This window comes from Scyliorhinus canicula, chromosome 18 (assembly GCF_902713615.1).
Source record: "Scyliorhinus canicula chromosome 18, sScyCan1.1, whole genome shotgun sequence".
Taxonomy (NCBI): Eukaryota; Metazoa; Chordata; class Chondrichthyes; order Carcharhiniformes; family Scyliorhinidae; genus Scyliorhinus; species Scyliorhinus canicula.
The window spans coordinates 66,791,640-66,814,669 of record NC_052163.1 but is presented as its reverse complement, the minus strand read 5'-3'; the positions used below and the strand labels follow the sequence as shown (position 1 = coordinate 66,814,669).

Sequence of the window (23,030 nt, the reverse complement as noted above, 5' to 3'; positions counted from 1 at the left end):
CTGCCCCTTCATGCTACCGTGCTGCCCCTGTGTGTGTGTTTATTGTGTGTGTTTTTGTGTGTGTTTATTGAGCCATATCCCTGGGGAGCCTCTAATTCTATTTACTGGTACGCTTGACTAACATCCAGTTTTATGTAAGATTAACCTCATACCAGCTTTGCATACAGGTCTTCAGTTATCGGGATTGGATATTTATTCATCAAGGTAACTGTTAGCTTATTATAGCTGCAAATACAAATGGTCTTGTCCAGTTTCAATACTGGGACTATAGGTGCTGCCCATTCTGAGAATTGAACTGCTGGATAATGCCTGGTTCTTCCAACCTGTTTAACTCAGAATCCACTTTCTCTCGAAAGGCATATCATAGAATCATAGAATTTACAGTGCAGAAGGAGGCCATTCGGCCCAGGGAGTCTGCACTGGCTCTTGGAAAGAGCACCTTGTGTTATTCCTTGTGTCTGAATAAAGCTTGTAGTCTTACAGTTGAAGTAGATGCTTTATTTGTATGAGTTTGTTCTCTCTCCAGCGCTTATACTATGTTATATCTGAGCTGCCTGTCTGTGTCCTGCTCACGAGCTGCCGTTCTGTGAAGAGTGCCCTCTGACTTCCTGTCTGTCTGTATTTATACATCTCCTGTGCTCCCTCTAGTGATTGTTTAGTTGTATTGCATTTATGTTGACCCCTTGTATATATACACAGATATGCAGATCACTACACACCTCACTTAAGCCCATGCCTCTACCCTATCCCTGTAACCCAGTAACCCACCTAACCTTTTTGGACACTAAGGGCAATTTAGCATGGCCAATCCACCCTGGAGCTGTGAAGCAACTTTGCTAACCACTATGCTACCGTGCTGCCCCGGGGTCTTGCCCTAAAGAATCTGGAAACCGCCTCTGGTACCAGATAATTCTCAGCCTGTAGCCCTTTGATTTTGACAACATCATCGCAGAAGATGTTCTCATATTTTCTTATCGAGCAGTCGCCATTCCTGCACTTGAAAAGTCTCGGCCAACTTTAACTTGATTTCTTTAAACCAATCACGACTGAGAAAATGTGGTCCTTCACGGTCATTATTATCACTGGGAGCTGGGTAGACTGTTGATTACAGGTACCATTGTGTTGCCTTTTATCTTTATTGCTTCTCCCGTATAAGTCTTCAACTCAGCAGCAGTGCTCTTCAAGTTCAAGTTCCCTTTCTCAGGTACTGAAATGTAAGGTCATCCATCACAGTGGCTATGCGCTGTATCCATTTCTTAGCACAGCATTTGGAAAGCAGTGGTGTAATCTGATAAAGTCAGCAGGTATTTATGAAAGGAAAAACATAGTTGACAAATCTATTGGACTTCTTTGAAAATGTAACTAGTAGTATTGACCAGGGTGAACCGCTGGATGTGGTTTATTTAGACTTTCAGAAGACTTTCAGCAAGGTCTCACACAGCAGATTGATATGTAAAGTTAAAGCGCAGGGGATTACGGTTGTGTCTTGAGATGGATAGAAAGCTGGTTAGCAGACAGGAAGCAATAACTTGGAATAAATGGGTCTTTTTCTGATAGGCAGGCAATACTATTGGAGTATTGGGTGCAGCACGGTAGCATAGTGGGTAGCACCGTTGCTTCACAGCTCTCGGGTCCCAGGTTCGATTCCCGGCTTGGGTCACTGTCTGTGCGGAGTCTGCACATTCTCCCCGGGTCTGCATGGGTTTCCTCCGGGTACTCCGGTTTTCTCCCACAGTCCAAAGATGCGCGGGTTAGGTGGATTGACCATGATAAATTGCCCTTAGAGTCCAAACAAAAGGTGAGGTGGGTTTACTGGGTTGCGGGAATAGGGTGGAGGCGTGGGTTTGGGTAGGGTGCTCTTTCCAAGAGCCGGTGCAGACTCGATGGGCCGAATGGCCTCCTTCTGCACTGTAAATTCTATGATTCCATGATTCTACTGTTAACTCTCTGCCAACAGCGCTCTCCTAGAGAGCTTTTGTGGGGCCAGCAAGCCAGCAAGCTGACTGCTACACCGTCTAATCACACCACACTCTCCACCCAGACCCACTCTACTTTCTAATGAGAAGTAGACTCAAAGCACAAAACTGCCCCATAATCAGTGCCCTCCTAGAAACACAGACATTCTAGAGTGAAGCAGTGGGTGTTAGTATTTATCCTCCACGTGGGCAGCATCCTAATCCCACTGGGCCAGCACTCGCTCTTGTGTCTCACACACTGACTGTGATGGGAAATGGAATGGTGGTATTAACCTGGACCAATTCGGAGCCAGAGGCTGCAAGGTATTTTCTGGTACAAAGTCTGTGTCTGTGTTTATGTATTTATCGTATGTCCTGAGTGTACGGAGTGATGTGCCTGGACTGTACGCAGAACAAAACTTTTCACTGTACCTCGGTACACGTGACTATAAATCAAATCCTAATCCAATCTGGCAACCTTGTTTTACTGTGTGACAGACCTGATTAACACAACACTTTTGTTTAGTACCTGTGTGGTAGGTAACTCGTGCTACTCAATCCTTGGTTGATGGTGACGTCTTCTGAATCTCAATGAAGAAGACTCGAACTCGTCCAGGAACAACAAGGGTTTATAGAGTAACTATAACAACAAATGCCTGAGTTCTTTACTTTAACTTTGATACTAGTGATAAGGTTAACAAGATCTAACTAGTGTGGTGTAACTCCACTAGCTATCTGAACTATTCTGATATTGTCCTGGTCACAGTGCACACGAGAGAGAGAGAAACGGAGGGAGACACAATGTGGTTGCTTTTTACACCCCTGTTGGTCCGGCCCGCTCGTGATCATGTGGTGCTGCTGATTACACATTTTAAAAATAAATTTAGATTACCCAATTATTTTTTCAAATTAAGGGGCAATTTGGCGTGGCCAATCCACCTACTCTGCACATCTTTGGGTTGTGGGGGCCAAACCCACGCAGACACGGGGAGAATGCGCAAACTCCATATGGATAGTGACCCAGAGCCGGAATCGAACCTGGGACCTCAGCGCCGTGAGGCAGCAGTGCTAACCACTAGGCCACCGTGCTGCCCCTGATTACACATTAACACATTGTGTACATGCACATACAGAGATCACTACAACTTTCATTAGTCAAAGTAGGAATATCGACCTCTCCTTCCCCAAATGTTCTCACCTCCACCCTCTCACCTTTCCCCTTCCATCCCTCCCTCCCTCTCTTTCTCTCTGTCCCTCCCCCCTCCCCTCCCTCTCTCCGCCCTCTGCCCCTCCTCCTCCTGTCTGCTGTGTTGCAAAGTTTGGAACTTGCTTTGAGCAGTAGAGATGGCGTTTCCTGGAGAGGAGCTGACTGAGGGGGAGAGGCACATGCAGGAGTTGGCAGCCCTTGTTCAGAAAACTACCCGTGGCTGCAGCTGGTGGGAGAGGCACGGGGTAGATTGGGCCTGTCTCATACTGGCACTGAGCACCACCCCAGCAGGTCAGTGGCTACAGCCCTCAGAGTGACTGCTACTCTGCCTGTCCCTCAGCTTCTGTCTGAATATGTGAGGGAGGGCGAGAAGTTCAGGGAGTGCCTGAAGTGCATCTTTGTACATGTATGTGTGTGTCTCTCTCTCTCTGTGCACTTCTGTATGTGAGTCTCTGCATGTCTCCCTCTCTGTCATATACATCTGTGTATGTTTCTGTGTCGCTGCATGCCTCCGTATATCTTTGCATGTCTGTGTTTCTGTGTGTCAGTGTCTCTCTGTGTCTGTGCACTGTGTATGTGCTATATTCATGTGTATGTACCTCTCTCTGCGTCTGTAAATGAATCTGTGTGTCAGAGTGTATATGTACATGTTGTGTAGGTGTCCGCATCTGTGTGCGTTTATGTGTGAGTTTCTGTCCATCTCTCCGTGTCTGTGCTTGTGTGTGTGTCTGCATGTTTGTTACTGTACTGAATATCTTCTTCTTGTATGTGTCTATGTTTGTGTATCCATGTCTTTCTATATGTGTGGCTATATTTGTAGGTTTGTATGTCTGGTATCTACCCATGTGTGTGTGTTTGAGTGTCTCAATGTGTTTGTCTCTCTCCATGATATGTCTGTTTGAATGTTTGATTCTGTTTGTGCCATGATGTGCATCTCAGTGTGTATCTTGATATACGTATGTGTGCATGTCTTGGCGGCCATCTCGTTGTGTGTGGCTCTCTGTATGTGTGTTTGCGTGTGAATCATAGAATTTACAGTGCAGAAGGAGACCATTCAGCCCATCGAGTCTGCACCGGCCCTTGGAAAGAGCACCCTACTTAACCCCACACCTCCACTCTATCCCCGTAACCCCACCTAACGTTTGGACACTAAGGGGCAATTCAGCATGGCCAATCCATCTGACCTGTACAACTTTGGACTGTGGGTGGAAACCGGACCCACCCCCGCCCCCCCCAGGAAACCCATGCAGACACAGGGAGAAAGTGCGAACTCCACACAGTCACCCGAGGCCGGAATTGAACCCGAGACCCTGGAACTGTGAGGCAGCAGTGCTAAGCACTGTGCCACTATGCTAGTGTGTTTGTGTCTTTCTGTGTGTGTCAGTGTACACTGGAATTGGAGAGCGGTCATTTAGCCATTACGCTGCCCCATAGTTTAAACCTACAGAAACTGACACAGGAAGACTGGACGCAGAGGGGAATGTCACAGGGAGGCTCTCGCTCTTAACTTGCAATGTTTGGACAGGGATTTTGTCATTGCAAAATCAGATCAGAGGAGGATTTTATTGAAGTTAGAGTTCAGTAACATTGAGAACGGACAGTCCAAGCTACAAGGTCAATGAGAATTTGGTACTTTGTTACAAAACAATGAGTGACTGCCAATATTCCCATAGTTAATAAATTAGTAACAAAACATTTCCTTCAGCTGCTGATCACAGCTGGACAGCCCAGAGTATTCCTTCTGGAGTGAGAGGCCAGCTGTGAGTAGTGGGGTGTGCTTTTAGTACTTGTGTGTCTGGCTGGGGAGAAATCTAACTGGATTCCTGCTCCTGCCAGTATCCAGTAACCCCTGCAGGTTTGGGTTCATTGTGAAGCCTGTGCAGTTGAATAGCAGGAATCACAGACTAAGACTGGCCACTTGTGGAGTTGCAGGAACAAACCCCTCCGATCTAGCAGTGTGAGGGAGCAGGGCGGGTGGAGCCAGGAGGGTGAAATTAATCTCTGGCTAAGTGATACTCGTGTGAAATCTGTACACATGACAATGATTCCCAGTGACAAATGTGTCTGTCTGGTCAGCCTGTTAGGCTGGGGTCTCATTTAGACAGGTCATATTTTCATCAACTTCTATAGGCAAAATAACATTAACCAAGTTGGGGAATCATAGAATTCTTACAGTGCAGAAGCAGGCCATTCGGCCAATCGAGTCTGCACCAGCCCTCTGAAAGAACACCCTACCAAGGCCCACTCCCCTGTACTAACTTCATTGCAGTGTTAATGTAAGCCTACTTGTGACAATAAAAAAAAGATGATCCCTGTAACCCTACCTAACCTGCATTCTTTGGACTGTGGGAGGAAACCGGAGCACCCGGAGGAAACCCACGCACACACGGGAAGAATGTCGAACTCCGCACAGACACCCCAAGGATGGAATTGAACCCCCGTCTCTGGCGCTGTGAGGTAGTAGTGCTGAAGACGATTATGAAATGTGAAGATTTAAGGAGGGGGTTCCAGACCCTTTGCCCAATATTGCAGGAAACATAACGAGTAATGGTAGGCTTCACAGGAGTCTGGTGCTGGAGGAACACAGAGATCTTGAAGGGGCCGGAGTTTGTTGCAAGATGGAGAAGGGATGAAGAGATGGAGAGATTTGGACGTTTGCGTCATTTGTGGATGTGGCTGGACAAGACTCGCTGTGAGTTAAGATTTGGGCAGCTCCAGGCACGCGGGACCCTGTACGAACACGGAGACAAAGCCAGCCGCCTGTTGGCACACCAGCTGAGAAAGCAGGCAGCCACCAGAGAAATTGGGCAAATCAGGGGTACCAGAGGCATGTTGGAAACAGAACCAGAGAGGATTAACAAAACCTTCAAGGCCTTCTACCAAGAGCTGTACACCTCAGAGCCCCCAACAGGGAAGGCTGGGATGAACCGGTTCCTTGATGGACTGGTCATACCAGTCGTGGGAGAGGGAAGGAAACGGGACCTGGAAGCACCACTAGAACTGGGAGAGATCATGGACAGTATCAGCTCCATGCAGATGGGGAAGGCGCCGGGACCGGACGGATTCCCGGCGGACTTCTACAAAAAATTTGCGACAGCGCTGGCCTGCGGGAGATGTTCACAGACTCGCTAGCTAGGGGCACACTGCCACCCACGTTAGCACAGGCCTCAATCTCGCTGATACCTAAGAAAGACAAAGACCCAACAGAATGTGGGTCATACAGACCCATATCTCTGCTGAACGCAGACGCCAAAATACTGGCCAAAATCCTAGCCAAAAGGCTAGAAGACTGTGTACCTGAGGTGGTCACAGAGGACCAGACGGGCTTCGTCAAAGGTAGACAGCTCACCTCGAACATCAGGCGCCTGCTGAACGTGATAATGACCCCCTCCGGGGAGAGAACACAAGAGGTGATCGTCTCCCTGGACGCAGAAAAGGCCTTCGACAGAGTCGAATGGAAATACCTCATAGAGGTACTGGAGCGGTTCGGGCTTGGAACAGGGTTCACCGCGTGGGTAAAACTCCTATACAACGCCCCCATGGCGAGTGTACGGACCAACAATACCAACTCCCAATACTTCCATCTGCACAGGGGCACCAGACAAGGATGCCCACTGTCCCCACTGCTGTTCGCACTAGCAATCGAACCGCTAGCAATTGCGCTCAGGGCAGCAAAAAATTGGAGGGGGATCCGAAGGGGAGGCAGAGAGCACAGAGTCTCACTCTATGCGGATGATCTGCTCCTCTACATCTCAGACCCACAAAGCAGCATGGACGGAATCATCGCGCTCCTGAAAGAGTTTGGAGCCTTCTCGGGCTACAAACTCAACATGAGCAAAAGCGAGATCTTCCCAGCACACCAGCAAGGGGGGGGGGGGGGGGGGGGGGGGGGGGGGGGGGGCAGCACTAAAGGGGCTGCCGTTCAAACAAGCCCGACATAAATTCCGCTACCTGGGGATCCAAATAGCCCATGACTGGAAAGGGATCCACAAATGGAACCTCACCAGCCTGGCGGAGGAAGTAAAAAAGGACCTGCAAAGATGGAACACACTCCCGCTCTCCCTCGCGGGGAGAGTCCAGACGATCAAAATGAACGTATTGCCCAGGTTCCTCTTCCTGTTTAGATCCATTCCGATCTACATCCCCAAGGCCTTCTTCATAGCGCTGGACAAACTTATCATGGCGTTCGTATGGGGGGGGGGTAAAAATGCTAGGATCCCAAAGAAGGTCCTACAGAAAACAAAATCCAGGGGGGGGCTAGCCCTCCCGAATCTACAATTCTACCACTGGGCGGCAACAGCCGAGCGAGTAAGGGGATGGATCCAGGAGCCAGAAGCCGAGTGGGTGCGTGCGGAGGAGGCCTCCTGCATGGGGACCTCCCTCCGGGCCCTCGCCACGGCAGCACTCCCATCCCCACCCAAAAAACACTCCAGCAGCCCAGTGGTGACAGCCACCCTCCAATCCTGGAACCAACTGCGGCAGCAATTTGGCCTGAACAAAATGTCGGACAAGGCTCCCATCTGCAACAACCATAGGTTCAAACCAGCACTGACTGACGCCACCTTCAAAAGGTGGAGACAGGACGGGGGGACACTGACAGTCAGGGACCTATACACGGACGACAGGATCGCAACACTGGACGAACTGACAGAGAAATTTCAGCTAGCTGGGGGGAACGAGCTACGGTACCTGCAGCTCAAAAACTTCCTACGAAAGGAGACAAGGACGTACCCACAACCGCCACGACAGACACTACTGGAAGACCTACTGGACGCAAGTATCCTAGAGAAAGGGAACTGTAGTGACATGTATGGCCGACTGGTAGATAGGGATGACACCGTACTGGATGCAACAAGAAGGAAATGGGAGGACGACCTGGGGATGGAGATAGGGTGGGGACTCTGGAGCAAAGCACTGCATAGGGTCAACTCCACCTCCACGTGCGCAAGGCTCAGCCTGACGCAACTAAAAGTGGTACATAGAGCCCACTTAACGAGAAACCGTATGAGTAGGTTCTTCCCGGAGGTGGAGGACAGATGTGAGCGGTGCCAAAGAGGCCCGGCCAACCACGCCCACATGTTCTGGTCTTGCCCCAGACTTGTGGAGTACTGGACAGCCTTCTTCGAGGCCATGTCCAAAGTGGTGGGGGTGAGGGTGGAGCCATGCCCGATAGTGGCGGTCTTCGGGGTTTCAGACCAGCCAGATCTATTCCTGGGGAGGAGGGCGGACGCCCTTGCCTTTGCCTCCCTGATCGCCCGCCGTAGAATCCTGTTTGGCTGGCGGTCAGCAGCACCGCCCAGAGCTGCAGACTGGCTGTCCGACCTCTCGGATTCTCTCCAAATGGAGAAAATCAAATTCGCCATCCGAGGGTCGGACGACGGCTTCCACAGAACGTGGGAGCCATTCATGCAATTGTTCCGGGACCTGTTTGTGGCCAACGTACAAGAGGAAGAATAGTCGGGGGAAGGTAGCCGGCGGGGAGGGGGGGGGGGCTACGGGCTCGTTACGGGGGTTTGTTGGCTAGCTAAGGCCCAAAACCAAACTAAATAAATGCCAATAAACATGTTGGGGAATGTAAAATATGTATGCCGGCAAAGAGGGGGAGGCCACAGTTATTACTACGAAGATGCTCACCTGTAAATATATATGTTAATTTTTGCGTGTTTTTTTTTCTCTCTCTAACAATTTGTAATTTGTTCAATATAAAACATGAAAACTGAATAAAAAACATTTATAAAAAAAAGATTTGGGCAGCAGAGTTCTGGATGAGCTGAAGTCTACTGAGCGGGCGGGATGTGGGAGGCTGATCGAGTCGCGAGACCACACCTTCACGAGGGAGGGTTCAGCAGCGGATGGGCTGAGACAGGGACAGAGGGCAAAGTCAGGTAATGTGGGAGGAATAGGCAATCTTAGTGATGGTGTAAATATGTGGTCGGAGGCCCAGCTCAGGGTCACAGGGTTGTGAAGGGATTGGTTCAGACTCAGACAGTTGCCAGAGGGAGGGATGGAGTTGGTAGCCTGGGAACGAATTTGGAGCAGAAACCAAAAACAATAGCTTCAGTCTTCCCAGAACTTCATTAGAGGAAATTCCTGCACATCCAGTACCAGACGTCAGTTAACCAGTCTGATCATTTTGAGAGAGCGGAGGGATTGGCAGAGGTGGTGGTGAGGCAGAGCTTGGGTATCGTCACCATATGTGTGAAAGCTAACGCTGTGATTTTGGATGATGTTGCTGAAGGGTAGGATGAAGGTGTGAAGGACTTGGACTTGCTACGCAGGACTCAAACAGTGTCCCGGGTCAGAGGTGTGTGGGGCCTGAAGTCCAGGAAAAACGGTCAATCTGAGTAATCAGCTGCCTGTGGTGGCTAGGCTACTGGCAACAGGTGACACCTATTGCGTAAATACTGACCACCACTGGAGTCCACCAAGTAGCTGTTCAGCTGCCTTGTCATTGACCACTCCAAAAATCCTCATGCAATGTTTCAGATTGTCTTTTATTACACTCCTGTATCATCTTTTATTATACTTCTTTCTGTGTTTTTATACACTTAAGTGTAATATGTGCTACACAAACCTTGGTTGCTGATGAGGTCTTCTGAATCTTGATGAAGAAGACTCAAACTCGTCCAGTAGTAACCAAAGGTTTATTGAGTAACTATAACAATAATTGCGTGAGTTCTTTACTTTAACATTGATACTAGCGATAAGGTCAACAAGATCTAACTACAGTAACTATGCGTAACTACAATAACCATCTGAGCTAATCTGATACTCCTGTCCTGGTCACAGTACATCCAAAAGAGAGAGAGGCACAATGTGGTTGTTTTTATACCCCTGTTGGTCCGGCCCTTTAGTGATCAGCTACTGATTACACATTAATCCCTTATGCACATATAGAGATCACTACAGATTGTTCAGCAATTATGCACACAGGCAGGGCACCCCTGCTCCCCTACCCCCCTGTACTTCACGTACTTCTGTCTTCCCCAAAACCAGACTGTTTGTTATTGGAATTCTTTGTTCAATCACTCGGACTGCTTGTTTAAAATGCACATTTCTAAATAAAGTCAAGTCCTTCTATTTCAGTCACCACTGACCAACCGGTCTCCAACAAATTCCTCAGTAAATCTTCCAAAGGCACATATTCTGTTTTTTCCAATTAAGGGCAATTTAACGTGGCCAATTCACCCACTCTGCACATCTTTGGGTTATGGGGGGCGAAACCCACGTAGACGCGGGGAGAATATTCAAACTCCACACGGAGAGTGACCTGGGACCGGGATCGAACCCACGTCCTCAACACCGTGAGGCAGCAGTGCTAACCACTGTGCCACAGTACGGCCCTTCCAAATGCATATATTTCTACAAAGACCTTTAGCGTATCCACAAAGGACTGGATTTGAATGGTTTATGATTAGTAGAATGGAATATGTGGCATCTAAAATTAGGGTTTTAAGCAGGGAACTTATTTCTTCAAATTTCTGTGGGACAATTTCAGAGTCCTCTTTATGTTCTTCCAAATCAAATTTAAACAATCTGAACTTGCCGATTGCTGTAGTGCCTGCTACGTTCAGCAGAGTATCGGCTTGTAGCTCTCTGGCTTGTTCAGACATTACACACGATGATCCATTCCGGCTTGAACCTGTCCCAATTGTCCACCAAGCTCTCATCGAAGGCAAGTGGGTCAATGTTTCCAAGTCCATGTGCCGTACTGCCAGCCCTGACACTATGTAATTCTGCGTGGTCCATCAAATCAAGGACTGCACAAGGGACTTTCAACAAACAGGAGATTTATTAACTAAACCAAGGTCCGGGTAATCCTGCTTAGCTCCCTGTGAGGGCCCGCCTGGTCACATTGTTACATGACGAGCCGATCTACAAGGTAGCTAAGGATGGAAGCAGCTGAGAATTCCCACCCAGTTGGACAATAGTGGAGAGGCATTGGAGGAGGATGCTGTGGAAAGTGCGGTGGACATCCGGACTTTTACAGAACCATTCAGGCGATCATAACGTGTCCTGGGTTGTATGTTACTGGGATACTGTTTATCTGTGTCTCAGCCCATGAAATATTGCGCAGGCTCAATATTCATGTGTACATTTGCATTGCTCTGGCCTGCCCCTTCTGACAAGTTCACCAGGACTGCCACAACCCCACCCCCCTTCCAACCAGCTGAAGCCCACCTCTCACAACCCCTGCCTGTTTGTATTCCCTGAGATTAGTCACCCTGGGTTTGGGCAACCGTGTCTGAGGCTGAGGACAAGTTGAGAAGGACTCGGACAGAAAGTTTATCTTTGTCACCTACACGCATGAAGTGATTTGTGACATTGACCAGGGCTATTCCAGTCCTGTGGAACTGGTGATGAGAAGTCACTCGGTGCTAAGGCTGGGATAGGAAACCAGTTAGAATCTGTCAGTGAGTCATTGTCATAATACTTGAGAGTGTGGTAAAGAACGAGGTGGTCAGAGTGATGGAACAATGTGAAAATCTCAAAGGACGAGTAATTGCCAAAGGAGTAAGAGACAGAGAGTGGAGGGGTCACAGAGGGAGGGACGGGGAGTGGAGGGGTCACAGAGGGAGGGACGGGGAATGGAGGGGTCACAGAGGGAGGGACGGGGAATGGAGGGGTCACAGAGGGAGGGACGGAGAGTGGAGGGGTCACAGAGGGAGGGACGGAGAGTGGTAGGGTCACAGAGGGAGGGACGGGGAATGGAGGGGTCACAGAGGGAGGGACGGGGAATGGAGGGGTCACAGAGGGAGGGACGGGGAATGGAGGGGTCACAGAGGGAGGGATGGGGAATGGAGGGGTCACAGAGGGAGGGACGGGGTGGAGGGGTCACAGAGGGAGGGACGGAGAGTGGAGGGGTCACAGAGGGAGGGACGGAGAGTGGAGGGGTCACAGAGGGAGGGACGGGGAGTGCAGGGGTCATAGTGGGAGGGACGGGGTGTGGAGGGGTCACAGAGGGAGGGACGGAGAGGAGGGGTCACATAGGGAGGGACGGAGAGTGGAGGGGTCACAGAGGGAGGGAAGGAGAGTGGAGGGGTCACAGAGGGAGGGACGGGGAGTGGAGGGGTCACAGAGGGAGAGACGGGGAGTGGAGGGGTCGCAGAGGGAGGGACGGAAAGGAGGGGTCACATAGGGAGGGACGGAGAGTAGAGGGGTCACAGAGGGAGGGAGGGGGAGTGGAGGTGTCACAGAGGGAGGGACGGGGAGTGGAGGGGTCACAGAGGGAGGGACGGGGAGTGGAGGTGTCACAGAGGGAGGGACGGGATGGAGGGGTCACAGAGGGAGGGACTGGGAGTGGAGGTGTCACAGAGGGAGGGACGGGATGGAGGGGTCACAGAGGGAGGGACGGGGAGTGGAGGTGTCACAGAGGGAGGGACGGGATGGAGGGGTCACAGAGGGAGGGAGGGGGAGTGGAGGGGTCACAGAGGGAGGGAGGGGGAGTGGAGGTGTCACAGAGGGAGGGACGGGATGGAGGGGTCACAGAGGGAGGGAGGGGGAGTGGAGGTGTCACAGAGGGAGGGACGGGGAGTGGAGGGGTCACAGAGGGAGAGACAGGGAGTGGAGGGGTCACAGAGGGAGGGACGGGGAGTGGAGGTGTCACAGAGGGAGAGACGGGGAGTGGAGGGGGTCGCAGAGGGAGACAGAGTGGAGGGGTCAGAGAGGGAGGGACAGGGAGTGAAGGGGTCACAGAGGGAGGGAGGGGGAGTGGAGGGGGTCACAGAGGGAGAGACAGAGAGTGGAGGGGTCACAGAGGGAGGGACGGTTAGTGGAGGGGTCACAGAGGGAGAGACAGAGTGGAGGGGGTCGCAGAGGGAGGGACGGGGAGTGGAGGGGGTCACAGAGGGAGGGACGGGGAGTGGAGGGGTCAGAGAGGGAGGGACGGGGGTGAAGATCTCACAGAAGGAGGACGAGGAAGCAAAGTACTGTACACATCCCTGGCAGCATCAACGGGGCCGAGGTGGAAATGATTGGCCTTCTGGGCCAGGGTTTAGAGAATCCCAAAGTGTATCATGGAGTTCACCTGACCCACCACTTTTAATAGATTGTGGTATGGGGAGCACACGGCCCACTCTACAGGTATGGTACAACAGACATGGACCAGTGGGTTTTAAAACAAAGCAAAGTTTATTCTATGAACTCAAGTTAACCTTTTTGAAACAAGCAGTGAATATCTTAGCAACCAGTAAATTAAATACACCCCCTAAAGAATACAACACCAAATAACCTGTATGCTGTCTTTTTAACATCCAAAAGACTTAACAAACCTTCAAACAGGAGCACATTAGATTTATATTCAATACTGAGACCTTTTTACAATTCCGAGTTCACCCAAATGATCCATCGATAGTCTTTTGATGGCAGAGATCAACAGCAGTGCAGCTCACTTTTAACTTCAGATTCAGCTCACTGAAAAACAAAGACAAACCCAAGCTCTCTCAAACTGAAACTAAAAAAGCAGAACTGGAGCTCAGCTCTACCCATACTCTGACATCACTCCAGTAACATGAGCAGCTCCTTTTCTTAAAGGTACATTTCTTAAACATTCATTTCTTAAAGGGTTCTCTCGCGTGACACCTCACCCCCAATGTATACCGCACAATTGGGTAATCCTGAAACAATTTTGTTAGTTAACCGTTGAAATGTGGCTGGGGCGTTTTTCATGCCAAATGGCATAACTTTGAATTGGTACATACCGTCTGGAGTCACAAAAGCTGAAATCTCCTTCACCCTTTCAGATAAAGGTACCTGCCAGTAACCTTTAAGTAAATCCAATTTGGAAATAAAAGCAGACTGTCCCACTTTCTCAATGCAATCCTCCAAACGTGGGATCGGATAAGAGTCCATTCTTGTAACTGCATTCCCCTTTCTATAGTCCACATACAACCATTGGGTACCGTCTGGTTTAGGTACCATCACTATGGGTGAGCTCCATTGGCTGCAACCCACTTCAATTATGCCATTTTTAAGCATACTTTCAATCTCCTTGTTAACCTGTGCCAATTTTGAAGGGTTAAGTCTGTATGGATGTTGTTTGATTGGAACAGCATTTCCCACATCTACATCATGTATAGCCATTTTAGTACTTCCCAATTTATCTCCACAAACTTGCCCATGTGATATCAATAACTCTTTCAGGTCAGTTTGTTTCTCCTCTGGAAGATAACTCAACAATTTATCCCAATTTTTAAGAATATCGTTGTTTTCCAATTTAATTTGAGGGATGTCAAATTCACAGTCATCTGGATTTGGTTCGTCACTTTGAGTTAGAATCATTAAGACCTCCTCCTTTTTCTCTCCTTCCCTGTCAAAGTACCTTTTAAGCATATTCACATGACACACTCGGTGAGTCTTCCTTCTATCTGCTGTTTTTTCCACATAATTCATCTCACTTAATTTCCTTTCAATCTGATAAGGTCCACAAAACCTAGCTTTTAAAGGTTCACCTACCACTGGTAGCAACACTAAAACTTTATCCCCACTGACAAAACTACGAACTGTGGATTTCTTGTCCGCAACCCGTTTCATCAGATTTTGTGCAACTTTTAAATGTTGTCTAGCCAATTCATCTGCTCTATTTAATCGTTCCCTAAAATTTAACACGTAATCCAATAATGTAATTTCCGATTTCTCACTCACCAATTTTTCCTTAATCAATTTAAGTGGTCCTCTTACCTCATGACCAAAAATTAGTTTAAAAGGACTAAATTTGGTTGACTCATTAGATGCATCCCTAATTGCAAACAGTACGAATGGAATTCCTTTGTCCCAATCCTCTGGATAATTGTGACAATACGCCCTCAACATTGTCTTTAATGTCTGATGCCACCTTTCTAACACTCCCTGCGATTCTGGATGGTACGCAGTTGATTTAAATTGTTTTATTCCTAAGCTATCCATAACTTCTTTGAATAACCTTGAGGTAAAATTTGATTCTTGATCCGATTGTATTTCTATGGGTAGTCCATATCGAGTAAAGAATTTAAGTAACTCCTCCACAATCTTCTTAGCTGTAATATTACATACTGGAATGGCCTCTGGAAACCCAGTAGACACATTCATTATCGTCAAAAGATATTGATTTGCACTTTTTGTTTTAGGAAGCGGTCCTACACAATCAATTAGGACCCTTGTAAAAGGTTCCTCAAATGCTGGAATGGTATTAAGGGCGCTGGTTTTATCACTGCTTGAGGTTTCCCTATCACTTGGCATGTGTGACATGATTCACAAAATTTAACGACATCTTTATGTAGTCCAGGCCAATAAAAATGTTTCTGGATTTTAGTTCGAGTTTTCCTTATCCCCTGATGACCTCCGACTGGTACCTCATGTGCAACTCACAACACCTCCTTTCTATACCTTACCGGCAATACTACTTGATAAACTTCTGCTCACTTTTCATCCGCCTGCATATGTAAAGGTCCCCATTTTCTCATCAAGACATTACTTTTACAGTAATAACACTCTGGGAAACACTTAGATTCCTCTTCCGTATATGCTTTCTGATACATCCGTTTTAATTCTATATCTTTTTGTTGTAACTCCACCAATTTTCCTGAACTAAAAATATCCGCCTCATTCTCGACAGGAGCGAGAGTAACAGGGTAGTTGTTATGGGGGACTTTAACTTTCCAGATATTGACTGGAACTACTATAGTTCGAGTACTATAGATGGGTCAGTTTTTGTGCAGTGTGTGCAGGAGGGTTTTCTGACACAGTATGTAGACAGGCCAACAAGGGGCGAGGCCACATTGGATTTGGTACTGGGTAATGAACCCGGCCAGGTGTTAGATTTAGATGTAGGTGAGCACTTTGGTGATAGTGATCACAATTCGGTTATGTTTACTTTAGCAATGAGCAGGGATAGGTATATACTGCAAGGCAAGAATTATAGCTGGGGGAAAGGCAATTATGATGCTATTCAGCAAGATTTAGGATGTATAGGATGGGGAAGGAAACTGCAGGGGATGGGTACAATCGAAATGTGGAGCTTTTTCAAGGAACAGCTACTGCGTGTCCTTGATAAGTATGTACCTGTCAGGCAGGGAGGAAGTTGTCGAGCAAGAGAACCGTGGTTTACTAAGGAAGTTGAAGCACTTGTCAAGAGGAAGAAGAAGGCTTATGTTAGGATGAGACATGAAGGCTCAGTTAGGGCACTTGAGAGTTACAAGTTAGCCAGGAAGGACCTAAAGGGAGAGTTAAGAAGAGCGAGGAGAGGACACGAAAAGTCGTTGGCGGATAGGATCAAGGAAAACCCTAAGGCTTTCTAAAGGTATATCAGGAACAAAAGAATGACTAGAGTAAGATTAGGGCCAATCAAGGATAGTAGTGGAAAGTTGTGTGCGGAATCAGAGGAGATAGGGGAAGCGTTGAATGGATATTTTTCGTCAGTGTTTACACTGGAGAAAGACAATGTTGTCGAGGAGAACACTCAGGTTCAGTCGACCAGGCTAGATGGAATTGAGGTTCAAAAGGAGGAGGTGTTAGCAATTTTGGAAAATGTCAAAATAGATAAGTCCCCTGGGCCAGATGGGATTTATCCTAGGATTCTCTGGGAAGCTAGGGAGGAGATTGCAGAGCCTTTGTCCTTGATCTTTATGTCGTCTTTGTCAACAGGAATAGTGCCGGAAGACTGGAGGATAGCAAATGTTGTCCCCTTGTTCAAGAAGGGGAGTAGAGACAACCCTGGTAATTATAGACCTGTGAGCCTTACTTCGGTTGTGGGTAAAATGTTGGAAAAGGTTATAAGAGATAGGGTTTATAATCATCTTGAAAAGAACAAGTTGATTAGCGATAGTCAACACGGTTTTGTGAAGGGTAGGTCATGCCTCACAACCCTTATTGAGTTTTTTGAGAAGGTGACCAAACAGGTGGATCAGGGTAAAGCTGTTGATGTGGTGTATATGGATTTCAGTAAGGCGTTTGATAAGGTTCCCCACGGTAGGCTATTGCAGAAAATAAGGAAGTATGGAATTGAAGGTGATTTAGCGGTTTGGATCTGTAATTGGCTAGCTGAAAGAAGACAGAGGGTGGTGGTTGATGGCAAATGTTCATCCTGGAGTTCAGTTACTAGTGGTGTACCGCAAGGATCTGTTTTGGGGCCACTGCTGTTTGTCATTTTTATAAATGACCTGGAAGAGGGTGTAGAAGGATGGGTTAGTAAATTTGCAGATGACACGAAGGTCGGTGGAGTTGTGGATAGTGCTGAAGGATGTTATAGGATACAGAGGGACATAGATAAGCTGCAGAGCTGGGCTGAGAGGTGGCAGATGGAGTTTAATGCGGAAAAATGTGAGGTGGTTCACTTTGGAAGGAGTAACAGGAATGCAGAGTACTGGGCTAATGGCAAGATTCTTGGTAGTGTAGATGAACAGAGAGATCTTGGCATCCAGGTACATAAATCCCTGAAAGTTGCCACCCAGGTTAATAGGGCTGTTAAGAAGGCATATGGTGTGCTAGCCTTTATAAGCAGGGGGATTGAGTTTCGGAACCACAAGGTCATGCTGCAGCTGTACATAACTCTGGTGCGGCCGCACCTGGAGTACTGCGTGCAGTTCTGGTCACCACATTATAGGAAGGATGTGGAAGCTTTGGAAAGGGTTCAGAGGATATTTACTAGGTAGTTGCCTGGTATGGAGGGAAGGTCTTACGAGGAAAGGCTCAGGGAGTTGAGGTTGTTTTCGTTAGAGAGGAGAAGGATGAGAGGTGACTTAATAGAGACATATAAGATAGTCAGAGGGTTAGATAGGGTGGACAGTGAGAGTCTTTTTCCTTGGATGGTGATGACCAACACGAGGGGACATAGCTTTAAATTGAGGGGTGATAGATATAGGACAGATGTCAGAGGCAGTTTCTTTACTCAGAGAGTAGTAGGGGTGTGGAACGCCCTGCCTGCAACAGTAGTAGACTCGCCAACTTTAAGGGCATTTAAGTGGTCACTGGATAGACATATGAATGAAAATGGAATAGTGTAGGTCAGATAGGCTTCAGATGGTTTCACAGGTCGGCGCAACATCGAGGGCCGAAGGGCCCGTACTGCGCTGTAATGTTCTATGTTCTATGTTCTATCCTCCACCTGTTCTTGTTCTTTTTCAACCATCTGATCAAAAATTGTTTCTGATAATTGCATTTCAGCTGTCCGATTTTCCATTGGTTTATCAACCACAGTAGGCATCACTGCTACTTGCGATCCCGCTATATCATTACCCAAGATAAACTGTATTCCTGGACAAGATAGTTTCTCTATTACTCCTACTACTACTTCACTGGACTTTCCAACCTTACCTTATATAATGGAACACTTCTCCTCTCACCCTGAATTCCACATATTACCACCTTTTCTGGCAACATTCTTTTCAAACTACATAACTCCTCATCTCTTACCATTAAAGATTGACTAGCTCCTGTATCTCTTAAAATTGTGACTTCTTTACCTGCTCCTCCTGATACACATGAGTAAACTTTACCCCCTTTAAAGATGTCTTTAAAGACATCTGGCACCTTATTATCAATCACCTCTTGATCACGCTGTACAATCTTTTGCACTTCCTTCGCTTCACTTGGGCTTTCCTTTCCCACTTTAACAAACCCCACTGTCTTATCCTGTTTTACCACATCAGCCTTCCCAGTGCTTTTCTTCAACCACCAACACTGTGACTTTACATGGCCTAGTTTATTACAGTGAAAATATTTGAAACTTTTCATGTCTCTTCCACCCTCCTGGATTTCTTTTTTAATCTGAGGTACACTCTCCTTATTATCTCCCATCAGATCACCTTTACCTTTACCACTTGAGTATTTCTCACGTCCCCAGTTTCTATCCCTCACCGGCTGAAACTGATGTTGGAAAGCAAACTTTGATTTACGAACTAATTCATAACCCACCATTTCTGCTGCTAACCTCACAGTTTTAACCCTCGGCACTTCCACATGAGTTCTCATTACATCAGGAGTTGAATTTTTAAATTCCTCCAAAAGTATAATTTCTTTGAGAGCTTCATACGTTTGGTCTATTTTCAAAGCTCTTATCCACCTATCAAAATTACTCTGAGGCTTTCAAACTCCATGTATGTTTGACCAAATTCTTTCCTTAACTATCTAAACCTTTGTCTGTAGGCTTCAGGCACTAGTTCATATGCACCTAAGGTGGATATTTTCACCTCATACGTCCCAGATACCTCCTCCGGTAATGATGCAATTACTTTACTGGCTCTACCGACCATCTTTGTTTGAATCAGTAATACCCACATGTCCTGTGGCCATTTCATTTGTTTAGTTACCTTCTCAAATGAAATGAAAAAGGCTTCTCCCTCCTTCTGATCAAACCTTGGCAATGCTTGGTCATATTTAAATAGATTCCCTGCAAGCCTCCGACTTTGACACTCTCTCACTATCCTCATCGCTCTCATGCAACTGTACGTTTCCCTTTACGTCTGCTGATTTTAACTGACTGTCATGTTTCATGGCCATTTTCTGAAGTTCAAACTCTCGTTATCTTTTTCCTTGATCTGTATCTCTCTTTCTCTTTCTTTTTGTTCTGCTAGAGCTATTCTTTCTTTTCTCCTTTCTTCTCTCTCCTTTTCTTTTTCCTCTTTCTCTCTTTCTTTTCCACTCTCTGTCTTTCTCTTTCCACTCTCTCTCTTTGGTATTCAAGCTGGTTTAATTCTTTCTCCTGTTTCATTTGTTTAATTTGCAACTGAATTTTTGCCATTTCCAATGAGTCAAACTATATCTCAGGCAACTTTAAATGCTTCGCCACCGCCATAATTACCTCACCTTTTCGCATTTTGTCAGGTAACGTTAACTGCAATGTTTTGCCAAATCTAACAGTCTGCTTTTAGTCTCTGTCCATAAGGTACTGTGTGTGACTGTCTCTACCCCCAAAAACTTCTTAGCCTCTGAAAGAGATATTGTCCACAACACTCTCCCCACTTAAACTAAAAAACACACCTGAAAAGCAACCACAATATGCTCACCCCTCACTGTCTTTAAGTTCACTAAGCCAATCCAATAGATAGACTTTTATCCCGGACGAGCCCCCAATTTATTATGGGCCAGGGTTTAGAGAATCCCAAAGTGTATCATGGAGTTCACCTGACCCACAACTTTTAATAGATTGTGGTATGGGGAGCACACGGCTCACTCTACAGGTATGGTACAGCAGACATGGACCAGTGGGTTTTAAAACAAAACAATGTTTATTCTATGAACTCAAGGTAACCTTTTTGAAACAAACAGTGAATATCTTAGCAATCGGTAAATCAAATACACCCCCCAAAGAATACAACATTAAATAACCTGTATGCTGTCTTTTTAACATCCAAAAGACTTAACAAACCTTCAAACAGGATCACATTAGATTTATATTCAATACTGAGACCTTTTTACAATTCTGAGTTCACCCAAATGATCCATAGATAGTCTTTTGATGGCAGAGATCAACAGCAGTGCAGCTCACTTTTAACTTCAGATTCAGTTCACTGAAAAACACAGACAAACCCAAGCTCTCTCAAACTGAAACGAAAAAAAAGCAGAACTGGATCTCAGCTCCACCCGTACTCTGGCATCACCCCAGTAACATGTGCAGCTCTATTTCTTAAAGGTACATCTCTTAAACACCCATTTCTTAAAGGGTACTCTCACGGACATGAGCAGTTTCAAATTCCTAGAAGTGCACATCTCCAAAAATCTCTCCTGGTCCACCCACGTCGTCGCTACCACAAAGAAATCACAACAGCGCCTCTACTTCCTCAGGAGACCAAGGAAATTCGGCATGTCCACATTAACTCTTACCAACGTTTACAGATGCACCACAGAAAGCATCTTATCTGGCTGCATCACAGCCTGTTATGGCAACTGCTCGGCCCAGGACCGCAAGAAACTTCAGAGAGTCATGAACACAGCCCAGTCCATCACACAAACCTGCCTCCCATCTGTCATAATATGCACTCATGCACATAATGAGATACAGACAGGCAGTGACAGACACCCAGTACAGCCAATCAACACACAGGACAGAGCACAACCAATCATCATGCAGAATACTAGAAGGTGCTCTCCCACTATAAAACACACAAGGCATCAACACTCTGTCTCTTTCCACTGGTGACATCAGTAGTGACAGTCAGGGTGTATATATTAGTCAGCACCTTCTACACGTGGCTCAGAGCTAGTTTGGTCTAGTTAGTTATAGTAAGCACGCTCAGATTAGTAGAGTGTCAAACCCACAGCGAACTGTGTGCACTGCTTAACAAGTTCAATAAAGCGTATTGAGCTAACATCAAAGTTTGGAGTCTACTTTCAAGTACAACTGCATTCGGTTGCAGTCCGTGTTACCCCAGGGTGAATAACATGACACCATCCATTGACTTCATCTGTACCTCCCGCCTGGGGAAAGCGGATAGCATAATCAAAGACCCCTCTCATCCAGCTTACTCACTCTTCCAACTTCTTCCATCGGGCAGGAGATACAGAAGTCTGAGAACACGCACAACCAGAATCAAAAATAGCTTCTTCCCCATTGTTACCGTTGTTATGGACTGACCTCATTAGCACTCATCCGATGCCAGTGCTTATGTAGTTACATTGTGTACCTTGTGTTGCCCGATTATGTATTTTCTTTTCTTCCCATGTACTTAATGATCTGTTGAGCTGCTCGCAAAAAAATACTTTTCACTGTACATCGGTACCCGTGACAATAAACAAATCCAATCCAATCCCAGTCACAGACTGCTGACCACTTCCCCACTAGCACATCATGTTGTGGGAGTGCAAGTGAACGTTGTACCAACCATTGAACAGTTTGACCACAGAGCCACAGGTTGCATACTGCGGTGGTGGGGGAGGAGCCGAGCAGAACGCAGAGGACAAACACCAGAGCAGAGCCACCACTGTTAAACCCCCACCAACACGTCAGACCTTGTGCCCACCCCACATGCACACGCGCGGGATGACCAACCAATCGGGGACTGCCCGTGGCCGGCATTCTTAAAAGCTGGTCGCGGCCATTGGGGACCTCTTCCCGCGATTGGAAACGCCACACCCAATCACTCCGCGTCCCTCCTACGACCCACTCGCGGGTAGCGACCCTGAGTTTGAAATCCCTGTTCTATGGGTCACCAAAGGAGGGAAAGAGGACAGCAGATTTGCAAGGGAATTACAGGGAGTTTCAAAGAACAATTTGCAATGTATTTAAGTAACACTGCCTGCTGATGGAACATGATCTGTCGTGACATCAGCAGAGTGTTTGCATTGGTTTTGGGAAGTTCACCATCTTACCCTGTAGGAGCAACATCTCTTAATAAACCCTGACTATGTTTTTATGAACTTAGAGCTGGCACCTCTACATCTTTTTCTCTTTGCGGCTAACAACAAAATTATAACAGAAGAGAAAACGGGCGACGAGGATTCGGGCCCGAAAACTGGCGATTCAGGCCAGAGAAAACTGCTGATGAGGATTTGTGCAAGAGAAAACTAACGGTGAGGGCTCTAACCTGGGAAAACTGGCGTCGAGGATTCGGCAAAGAGAAAACTAATGGCGAGGGTTCCAGCCAGAGAAAACTGCTGATGAGGATTCGGGCAAGAGAAAACTAACGGTGAGGGTTCCAGCCAGGGAAATCTGACGACGGGGATTCGGGCAAGAGAAAACTAACGGTGAGGGGTCCAGCCAGGGAAAACTGGCGACAAGGATTCGGGAAAGAAAACCTAATGGCGAGGCATCGGGCCAGAGAAAACTAAAGCCGAGAATTCAGGTTGGAAATGATCATCAGCTGTTTTGTGGGAAGTATAAAAAAACTGCACAGACCTTGGGAAGCCGTCGACGATTAAACTGATCGATCTTAGCGGCAGCTTGTGCAATAAAGGTT

General features: G+C 47.1%; 1 protein-coding gene across 1 annotated transcript in view; it reads left to right on the top strand.

Annotated features, from left to right (window-relative positions):
- The first annotated feature begins 3,233 nt into the window (after window positions 1-3,233).
- Window positions 3,234-23,030, top strand: part of fads6 (fatty acid desaturase 6) — a 108,665-nt gene continuing 88,868 nt past the window's right edge. Inside the window, exon 1 of the mRNA XM_038777959.1 lies at window positions 3,234-3,453. Within this exon, the coding sequence (XP_038633887.1) occupies window positions 3,300-3,453 (154 nt within the window). The 5' untranslated portion in view covers window positions 3,234-3,299. The remainder of the gene's footprint in view (window positions 3,454-23,030) is intronic.